This window comes from Coregonus lavaretus, assembly GCF_964263955.1.
Source record: "Coregonus lavaretus genome assembly, contig: HAP1_SCAFFOLD_279, whole genome shotgun sequence".
In the NCBI taxonomy this organism is placed as follows: Eukaryota; Metazoa; Chordata; class Actinopteri; order Salmoniformes; family Salmonidae; genus Coregonus; species Coregonus lavaretus.
Genome location: NW_028161756.1, coordinates 500879 through 512305, shown reverse-complemented (window position 1 = coordinate 512305; position 11427 = coordinate 500879). Strand labels below are relative to the sequence as shown.

The window sequence follows — 11427 nt, the reverse complement described above, 5'->3', positions numbered from 1 at the left end:
TGCCTTGCTTAAGGGCACATCGACAGATTTTTCACCTAGTCGGCTCGGGGATTAGAACCAGCGACCTTTCGGTTACTGGCACACTAAGCTACCTGCCGCCCTATAATAATAATAATAATAATAATAATAATAATAATAATAATAATAATAATAATAATAAGGATAATACAACATGTCATAACAGACCTGTACAATATACAAAGCCTTTTTACCTTTCCAACGCCAACTATTTTCATAGATTTTCAGAAATAGGCCTAATATGTTTCTTATACATAGGTTACAATACAGTGAGAAATATTAACACAAGAAATGAGTCTCTCAAACTGGTCTCAGCAGCGGCACGGATGTGACTAGGGGATGTGAATAGTACATTTGATGGGGAAATGTTAGTAGAGACTGGCTGACTGGCCCGTTCCCTGCGCTCCCGGTTTCCGAGCCCGCGTTCTCGTGGTACAATACGGGCACGCGGACTATCCTCTGCGCTGCGGCGTGGCTCAGATTGGCCGCTTCGAGTTCCGCCGCCAACTGTCGTTTCCACTTATTCCTCCTGTTCTGGAACCAGATTTTCACCTGGGTCTCGGTGAGGTGTAGGGATGTCGCCAGGCCTGCCCGCTCCGAGCTACTGAGGTACCGTTTCATATCGAACGTCGACTCCAACCGAAATACCTGACTCCTTGAAAAGACTGTGCGCGTTTTCTTTTTCCGACACGTTTTTTTATCCGAGTTGTCGTCTTGAATTTTCCTCCAGTCATCCACCAACTCTGCTTCCTTCTTTGGTTCATCCCCATCACTCTCCTCCAGAACGATATCATCAGTACTTTTGTTTTCGTCGTCCTCTTTGACGTGTGGGTCGGGTGATTCTCGCTGCAGCTCCGGTGTGTCTCGGTCCCCTCCCGGTGAGGCTGGGGATGGTGTCTCTCTCGCGATGGCCTTCTCAGACCCTAAACGAAATAAACGAAAATGTTTATCATTCATTTAAAACATTAATGCACCCATAAAATAAACATAACCATTATATTTATAATTTAGATTATAGTCATTCAAGTAAATGTTCCCATAAGGATCCGAGACACAGTTCACCTGTACATTTACTCATCATTAGTCAGAATATTATTCCAACTGATGAGTATTGCAAATAGCAAGTATTATAGCAGCCTAATTTATTATAAAATATTACGTAGCCTTATTTAATCCGTTTTAACAAAACATTATTTGAGGTATTCTGATGTGCAAAATGTATAAACAGAACCGAATGTATGCTATGAATCTACCTCCAGTCCTGTATAGATGGTGTCGCGACGTGCCAAATGTATAGGGACACCACCACGCCGACGTTCGTTCCAAATAGTGCGCCGATAATCCAAATCTCTGGGCTGGGATGTCAAAACTAGGAAAAGTTAAATCACCGATCCGGGAGAGAGAGAAGCCTCCTTCCAATAGTCCTTTGGAGGTGGCAAGCAGCGTCTTTGGTTTGGAAGGTTTACTGTCGAAGTTGAGCAGGTTCTTGATAGAGAAAGGTGAGTCTTTAGCGGGCGGACGGGTCTCCTGTGCAGTCTCTGCCATCGCTGGTGAATTTGAATGACTCACAGCAAAAAACCGTAAAGAGAAATAGTTGAAGATATTGTTGGTTTATTCCGGTTACCCAAGCGTGGCGTTTCAGTGAAATATAGGCCTATTTTGTGACTGTTAGGATGCTTTGATAATACATTTCAAAAAATCGGAAAATGTGCGAAAATGTATGCACTCACTACTGTAAGTCGTTCTGGATAAGAGCGTCTGCTAAATGACTCAAATGTAAATGTAAAAGGTAGCATAAATCTGCATGCAGGTCTATCCTGGGATGATCGCAGCAATAATAAATGGCAAAATGATCAATACGTCAGACCTGCAACGGATTCTACTAACGATGGAATAAAACTGTTAAATGCGCGCAGTCCTGGGCGATTGGGCATGTAGGCTACAATGGCAAATGGGATTAGAGCTGAAACTGGGAGCAGTGGGAGGGAGGGAAGGGACAGGAGGACAAGAATATGTAAGGTAGGCCTGCTATCTGGGATCCTTGGAACGTCCCCCATTTGAAATTGACATTTAAAATGGTAGGGGTTAAGGTTAGGGTAGGGGTTAAGGATAGGGTTTAGGGTAGGGAACGTCCCAAGGATCTATTTTAGCAATGACCGATATGTCCACCCAGACTGCGCGCTCTCGCTCCAGGCTGAATGGCGTGCGTGTGTTATTGGCTATGTTGTCCAATTAGAAAGCAATTGGCGTGCATGGGTTATGCACTCAAACGTCTCTAACGATTACTTACTGTCAAACAACAGACATTTAATTAGACTTTTCAGAAGTAAACACATTTCCAAATTGGTTGGAATGATTGTTTAAGAATGGACAGGTCTACTCATCAGAAGTACATGTAGGCCAACATCAATAATGATTGTTGCAGAATGGACAGGTATTTGTATTTATTATGGATCCCCATTAGTTCCTGCCAAGCTGGCAGCTACTCTTCCTGGGGTCCAGCAAAAATAAGGCAGTTATACATTTAAAAAAACATTACAATACATTCACAACAGATTTCACAACACACTGTGTGCCCTCAGGCCCCTACTCCACTACCACATATCTATAACACAAAATCCATGTGTAAGTATTTGTATGCATGTGTCTGTGTCTATGTTTGTGTTGCTTCACATTCCCCGCTGTTCCATAAGGTGTATTTTTATCTGTTTTTTAAATCTGATTCTACTGCTTACATCAGTTATCCCTGATGTGGAATAGAGTTCCATGTAGTCATGGCTCTATGTAGTACTGTGCGCCTCCCATAGTCTGTTCTGGACTTGGGGACTGTGAAGAGACCTCTGGTGGCATGTCTTGTGGGGTATGCATGGGTGATCTGAGCTGTGTGCTAGTCGTTTAAACAGACAGCTCAGTGCATTCAGCATGTCAATACCTCTCACAAATACAAGTAGTGATGAAGTCCATCTCTCCTCCACTTTGAGCCAGGAGAGATTGACATACATATTATTAATGTTAGCTCTCTGTGTACGTCCAAGGGCCAGCTGTGCTGCCCTGTTCTGAGCCAATTGCAAATAAGTCCCTCTTTGTGCCACCTGACCACACGACTGAACAGTAGTCCAGGTGCGACAAAACTAGGGCCTGTAGGACCTGCCTTGTTGATAGTGTTGTTAAGAAGGTAGAGCAGCGCTTTATTATGGACAGACTTCTCCCCATCCTAGCTACTGTTGTATCAATATGTTTTGACCATGACAGTTTACAATCCAAGGTTACTCCATGCAGTCGCTGTAGTAGCTGACGTGTATAGTGTTGAGTCATCCGCATACATAGACACACTGGTTCTACCTGGATTTTGTTGGAGAGGCTTGGAGAGGCTTCCATTAAATAACACCCTCTGTGTTCTGTTAGACAGGTAACTCTTCATCCACATTATAGCAGGGGGTGTAAAGCCATAACACATACGTTTTTCCAGCAGCAGACTATGATCGATAATGTCAAAAGCCACACTGAAGTCTAACAAAACAGCCCCCACAATCTTTTTATCATCAATTTCTCTCAGCCAATCATCAGTCATTTGTGTAAGTGCTGTGCTTGTTGAATGTCCTTCTCTATAATCATGCTGAAAGTTTGTTGTCAATTAGTTTACTGTAAAATAGCATTGTATCTGGTCAAACACAATTCTTTCCAATAGTTTACTAAGGGTTGGTAACAGGCTGATTGGTCGGCTATATGAGCCAATAAAGGGGGCTTTACTATCCTTAGATATGGCCAATAGGAGTGGTAATATCATAATAATATCTACTATTATCCTCAGTAATTTTCCATTCAAGTTGTCAGACCCCGGTGGCTTGTCATTGTTGATAGACAACAATAATTCTTTAACTTCTTCCACACTCACTTTACGGAATTCAAAATTACAACGCTTGTCTTTCATAATTTGGTCAGATATACTTGGATGTGTAGTGTCAGTAATTGTTGATGGCATGTCATGCCTAAATTTGCTAATCTTGCCAATGAAAAAAACTTTTTGCCCAATATTTCATTTAAGGTGCTCCAACGCTTTTTAATATAATTCTTTATGTCATTTATCTTTGTTTCATAGTGTAGTTTATTCTTCTTTTTATTCAGTTTAGTCACATGATTTCTCAATTTGCAATAAGTTTGCCAATCGGTTGTGCAGCCAGACTTATTTGCCATTCCTTTTGCCTCATCCCTCTCAACCATACAATATTTCAATTCCTCCTCAATCCATGGGGATTTAACAGTTTCTACAGTCATTTTCTTAATGGGTGCATGCTTATTAGTAACTGGAATAAGCAATTTCATAAATGTGTCAAGGGCAACGTTTGTTTGTTCCTCATTAAACACCACGGACCAACAAACATTCTTTACATCAACAACATAGGAATCACTACAAAACGTATTGTATGACCTCTTATGCACAATATTAGGCCCAGCTTTTGGAACTTTGGTTTTCCTAGATATGGCTACTATATTGTGATCACTACATCCAATGGATTTGGTTACTGCTTTCAAACACATTTCTGCAACATTAGTAAAGATATGATCAATACATGTTGATGATTTAATTCCTGTACTATTTGTAACTACCCTGGTAGGTTGACTGATAACCTGAACCAGGTTGGCAGGCAATAGTTACAGTTTGAAGCTTTTCTCTTGAGTGGGCAGCCTGATGAAAGCCAGTCAATATTTAAATCACCCAGAAAATATACCCCTCTGTTGACATCACATATATTATCAATCATTTCACGCATGTTATCCAGATACTTAAATGTTAGCACTTGGTCTATAGCAGCTTAAATAATAAATAAATAATATGCCATTTAGCAGACGCTTTTATCCAAAGCAACTTACAGTCATGTGTGCATACATCTTTATGTATGGGTGGTCCTGGGGATCGAACCCACTACCCTGGCGTTACAAGCGACGTGCTCTACCAGCTGAGCTACAGAGGACCACAGGAATGGGCTTTAGGTGAGGCAGATGAACCTGTAGCCATATTACATCAACAGTATTTAACATGAGATCCTCTCCAAGCTTTACAGGAATCTGGTTCTGAATATAAACAGCCACACCCCCACCCACCTTTGCCATTTCTGTATTTTCTGTAGATGTTATAACCATGTATTACTACCACTGTATCATCAAATGTTTTATCTAAGTGAGTTTCAGAGATAGTCAGAATATGAATCTCATCTGTTACTAGCAAATTATTGATTTAATGAACCTTGTTTCTTAAGCTACATATGTTAACGTGGGCTATTTTTAACACTTTTCTGGGATGCTTTATTATTCTTCTTGCTTTACTGGGAAGCTTAGCAGAGGTAGACATACTCTGGTTATTTTTATTAGTGCAGGGTGATCTGCACACAGTGGACTTCCTGCTAGGGCACACCGCCTCAGTGCTAACAGTATAACTCTGGTTCATAGGCACATGATTACTGCATACAATAGCTGTAGGATCAGCAGAGGCATTCAGGGCAGTAAGAGGGACATAAATTAGGTTACTTACATTGTGTCTTCCAACGCCCATAGGATAATGTACATTTCCTGAAGCATTATGACAACTCGACAACACAATGGTAGGGATTAAATGAGCTGGACATTGATAAGTCATTGTCTCAACGTAGCCTTATAATGCTGTGAAAGGATCCAGGAAGCCAAATGATTTGGGTGGATCCCATCCTCCTTATAATACGAGCTTTGTTTCCAGAAGGTATCAAAATTGTCAATAAATGTTACACCCACAGAGCTGCAATAGTCTCGTAGCCAGTTATGGAGGACTAAAAGTCTGCTGAACCGTTCAATGCCACGATTTAGGGAGGGCAGAGGGCCAGATATTATGGGGCGTTTGTTGGTGTCAAGTAGAGACCCAATCAGTTCTTTAAAATCCATCTTCAGCTGTTCTGAACTGCCCCTTCGTAATGTCATTCGACCCCACATCAGAAGTACACGTAGGCCAACATCAGTAATGATTGTTGCAGAATGGACAGGTCTACTCATCAGAAGTAAACATCAATATGCTGAAACGTTTTAATAGAGGCTTACAATGAATTAAAACATTAAATGGGGAATGATCTCCTTGTGGTGCCACGTGTTGTTCTGAATGATGACATTGAGGTGCAAATTTTTATTTTCCAGCAAAAAAACCTTTTTTTTGTTCATCTTTCAAGTCAGATATACATTATTTATATCAGAGATGTAAATACATGTGCAAACCACTGATTTGTTTAGTGAGTTTTATCCCAGTTTAATGTAGCCTAACTTATACGAACAAACAAACTAAAAATACTTGTGTATACTACGTCACGCAACAACAGAAGTTTCACTTAGAATATAATCTGATTTGCAGAGAGGAAGTCCTGTAGGCAATCATTAGCCCAAATCAACCTCATTCTAACCATGTGGCAGGGGGACAACCCTCTGCCATATAAGCCATCTCTTTCAAACATTTAAATCTCATTTGAGTTCTGTTCCATTCAATCAGATACTTTATTTTATTTTATTTTTTCATTCAATGATTCTTGGTTGTGAAAATATTCAATTTATAATTCATAACCCCTTATTACAGTGGGGAAAAAATTTATTTAGTCAGCCACCAATTGTGCAAGTTCTCCCACTTAAAAAGATGAGAGAGGCCTGTAATTTTCATCATAGGTACACGTCAACTATGACAGACAAAATGAGATTTTTTTCCTCCAGAAAATCACATTGTAGGATTTTTTATGAATTTATTTGCAAATTATGGTGGAAAATAAGTATTTGGTCAATAACAAAAGTTTCTCAATACTTTGTTATATACCCTTTGTTGGCAATGACACAGGTCAAACGTTTTCTGTAAGTCTTCACAAGGTTTTCACACACTGTTGCTGGTATTTTGGCCCATTCCTCCATGCAGATCTCCTCTAGAGCAGTGATGTTTTGGGGCTGTCGCTGGGCAACACGGACTTTCAACTCCCTCCAAAGATTTTCTATGGGGTTGAGATCTGGAGACTGGCTAGGCCACTCCAGGACCTTGAAATGCTTCTTACGAAGCCACTCCTTCGTTGCCCGGGCGGTGTGTTTGGGATCATTGTCATGCTGAAAGACCCAGCCACGTTTCATCTTCAATGCCCTTGCTGATGGAAGGAGGTTTTCACTCAAAATCTCACGATACATGGCCCCATTCATTCTTTCCTTTACACGGATCAGTCGTCCTGGTCCCTTTGCAGAAGAACAGCCTCAAAGCATGATGTTTCCACCCCCATGCTTCACAGTAGGTATGGTGTTCTTTGGATGCAACTCAGCATTCTTTGTCCTCCAAACACGACGAGTTGAGTTTTTACCAAAAAGTTATATTTTGGTTTCATCTGACCATATGACATTCTCCCAATCCTCTTCTGGATCATCCAAATACACTCTAGCAAACTTCAGACGGGCCTGGACATGTACTGGCTTAAGCAGGGTGACACGTCTGGCACTGCAGGATTTGAGTCCCTGGCGGCGTAGTGTGTTACTGATGGTAGGCTTTGTTACTTTGGTCCCAGCTCTCTGCAGGTCATTCACTAGGTCCCCCCGTGTGGTTCTGGGATTTTTGCTCACCGTTCTTGTGATCATTTTGACCCCACGGGGTGAGATCTTGCGTGGAGCCCCAGATCGAGGGAGATTATCAGTGGTCTTGTATGTCTTCCATTTCCTAATAATTGCTCCCACAGTTGATTTCTTCAAACCAAGCTGCTTACCTATTGCAGATTCAGTCTTCCCAGCCTGGTGCAGGTCTACAATTTTGTTTCTGGTGTCCTTTGACAGCTCTTTGGTCTTGGCCATAGTGGAGTTTGGAGTGTGACTGTTTGAGGTTGTGGACAGGTGTCTTTTATACTGATAACAAGTTCAAACAGGTGCCATTAATACAGGTAACGAGTGGAGGACAGAGGAGCCTCTTAAAGAAGAAGTTACAGGTCTGTGAGAGCCAGAAATCTTGCTTGTTTGTAGGTGACCAAATACTTATTTTACACCATAATTTGCAAATAAATTCATTAAAAATCCTACAATGTGATTTTCTGGATTTTTTTTTCTCAATTTGTCTGTCATAGTTGACGTGTACCTATGATGAAACTTACAGGCCTCTCTCATCTTTTGAAGTGGGAGAACTTGCACAATTGGTGGCTGACTAAATACTTTTTTCCCCCACTGTACATCATAGTTGATTGGTGTGAGAGAGGACCGACATGTTAGTCACGATCATGTAGAAATAGCAGGAAGGAGAGGGAAGCAAGGAATACATAGGGTGTCCATGGGACTCGTTTACAAGTAATGGTCCAAGCAGGGAGAGGGATAGGGGGTTGGAAGGTGCTGGTCCAAGCAGAGAGAGGGATAGGGGGTTGGAAGGTGCTGGTCCAAGCAGAGAGAGGGATAGGGGGTTGGAAGGTGCTGGTCCAAGCAGAGAGAGGGATAGGGGGTTGGAAGGTGCTGGTCCAAGCAGAGAGAGGGATAGGGGGTTGGAAGGTGCTGGTCCAAGCAGAGAGAGGGATAGGGGGTTGGAAGGTGCTGGTCCAAGCAGAGAGAGGGATAGGGGGTTGGAAGGTGCTGGTCCAAGCAGGGAGAGGGATAGGGGGTTGGAAGGTGCTGGTCCAAGCAGGGATAGGGGGTTGGAAGGTGCTGGTCCAAGCAGGGAGAGGGATAGGGGGTTGGGAGGTGCTGGTCCAAGTAGAGAGAGGGATAGGGGGTTGGAAGGTGCTGGTCCAAGCAGGGAGAGGGATAGGGGGTTGGAAGGTGCTGGTCCAAGCAGGGAGAGGGATAGGGGGTTGGAAGGTGCTGGTCCAAGCAGAGAGAGGGATAGGGGGTTGGAAGGTGCTGGCCCAAGCAGGGAGAGGGATAGGGGGTTGGGAGGTGCTGGTCCAAGCAGAGAGAGGGATAGGGGGTTGGAAGGTGCTGGTCCAAGCAGGGAGAGGGATAGGGGGTTGGAAGGTGCTGGTCCAACCAGAGAGAGGGATAGGGGGTTGGAAGGTGCTGGTCCAAGCAGAGAGAGGGATAGGGGGTTGGAAGGTGCTGGTCCAAGCAGGGAGAGGGATAGGGGGTTGGAAGGTGCTGGTCCAAGCAGGGAAAGGGTTAGAGGGGTAGAGTCAATGATGCTGTTGGAACACAGTGGAGGGTATTTGAGATTAGATGTGTTATAGGATTGGTGAATCATAAAGCAACTTAGACTGATAGAATAAACCAGTCATCCAATGTGTTGCCATTGGGCCACTCACTACTCCAATGTGTTGCCATTGGGCCACTCACTACTCCAATGTGTTGCCATTGGTCCACTCACTACTCCAATGTGTTACCATTGGGCCACTCACTACTCCAATGTGTTACCATTGGGCCACTCACTACTCCAATGTGTTACCATTGGGCCACTCACTACTCCAATGTGTTGCCATTGGGCCACTCACTACTCCAATGTGTTGCCATTGGGCCACTCACTACTCCAATGTGTTACCATTGGGCCACTCACTACTCCAATGTGTTGCCATTGGGCCACTCACTACTCCAATGTGTTGCCATTGGGCCACACACTACTCCAATGTGTTACCATTGGGTCACTCACTACATTTACATTTTAGTCATTTAGCAGACGCTCTTATCCAGAGCGACTTACAGTTAGTGTTTTTTTTAAATTTATTTATTTATTTATTTTCATACTGGCCCCCCGTGGGAATCGAACCCACAACCCTGGCGTTGCAAACGCCATCCTCTACCAACTGAGCTACATCCCTGCTGGCCATTCCCTCCCCTACCCTGGACGACGCTGGGCCAATTGTGCGCCGCCCCATGGGCCTCCCGGTCACGGCCAGCTACGACAGAGCCTGGATTCGAACCAGGATCTCTAGTGGCACAGCTAGCACTGCGATGCAGTGCCTTAGACCACTGCGCCACTCGGGAGTAGTGTGCAGTGAGTGTCCCACTACTCCAATGTGTTACCATTGGGCCACTCACTACTCCAATGTGTTACCATTGGGCCACACACTACTCCAATGTGTTACCATTGGGCCACTCACTACTCCAATGTGTTACCATTGGGACACTCACTGCACACTACTCCAATGTGTTACCATTGGGCCACTCACTACTCCAATGGGTTATCATTGGGCCACACTACTCCAATGTGTTACTATTGGGCCACTCACTACTCCAATGTGTTACCATTGGGCCACTCACTACTCCAATGTGTTACTATTGGGCCACTCACTACTCCAATGTGTTACTATTGGGCCACTCACTACTCCAATGTGTTACCATTGGGACACACACTACTCCAATGTGTGTTTGCACCAGTGCTAACACATCTGGAAGAGGCCATCACGCTCTAATCTGTGAGGTCAAAGGTCAGCCATACATCCCTCCATCCGTGCAGGTGCCCACCAATCTCCTGGTTAACTAACCCTATACTGGGCCTGCTAATAACTGAAGGTATGTTTGTAGATATAAGTTCCATAACAAATAGTTGGCAGATGTTATCAGTGTTACAGAGGATCTGAACCAGTTTAAAGTCAAACGATTAAATTTGGTCTTGTACACCTGGGGCTGAACAAATACATATTCACACGTGTTGTACACCTAGGACTGAACAAATACATATTCAGACGTGTTCTACACCTAGGACTGAACAAATACATATTCACACGTGTTGTACACCTAGGACTGAACAAATACATATTCACACGTGTTGTACACCTAGGACTGAACAAATACATATTCACACGTGTTGTACACCTAGGACTGAACAAATACATATTCACACGTGTTGTACACCTAGGACTGAACAAATACATATTCACACGTGTTGTACACCTGGGGCTGAACAAATACATATTCACACATGTTGTACACCTAGGACTGAACAAATACATATTCAGACATGCATGTAGAACTAATCAACAAAATTGGATTTGTGCAACCTACACAGGAAACAATCTGTCCTTAGAGCTGGTGAGGCTTGCTCCGATTCTCAAGGACGGCACTTGTTGTGAACAGCTACTTGTTCCCCTGCATAATGACAGGTCTCGTAGTCCTGCTAAAGATGGGGGCGGAGAAGAGGAGGGGAGCTGTATTTGTCCATGTAAAATGTGATCCAGATAATAGTATTTTCATCAAAAGGCAGCAATTACATTCATTAGAGGTCTGGCAGGCAGCAGTAATTAGGAAACGAATGGTTGTGGGAATGAAAAGGATAGTATGCTATTTTTTTTTTATTCTAACCCCGGTCTCTTGTTAAAATTGGATCAAATGTAGACAGACAGAACTAAATTATACATCCCAAAGTCCTTCCTCACCACCTCTCCATAGTAACGAGGGTTGTGAAGACCGACTGTTACTATAGCTACTTTTATTCATGAAGTGAAATTACCCCCCCTCTCTGAAGAGCCG

The 11427-nt window shown here is 43.3% G+C and overlaps 1 protein-coding gene across 1 annotated transcript; it reads right to left on the bottom strand.

The window, feature by feature from the left end:
* Positions 1 to 278: 278 nt before the first annotated feature.
* On the bottom strand, positions 279 to 1563 carry LOC311120166 (homeobox protein HMX3-like; the record flags this gene model as incomplete). Its single annotated transcript, XM_084194784.1, has 2 exons — positions 279 to 941; positions 1272 to 1563. 2 exons carry the CDS (start codon positions 1561 to 1563, stop codon positions 319 to 321), a joined length of 915 nt encoding a protein of 304 aa, XP_084050910.1. The 3' UTR covers positions 279 to 318.
* Between the last annotated feature and the right edge of the window lie 9864 nt (positions 1564 to 11427).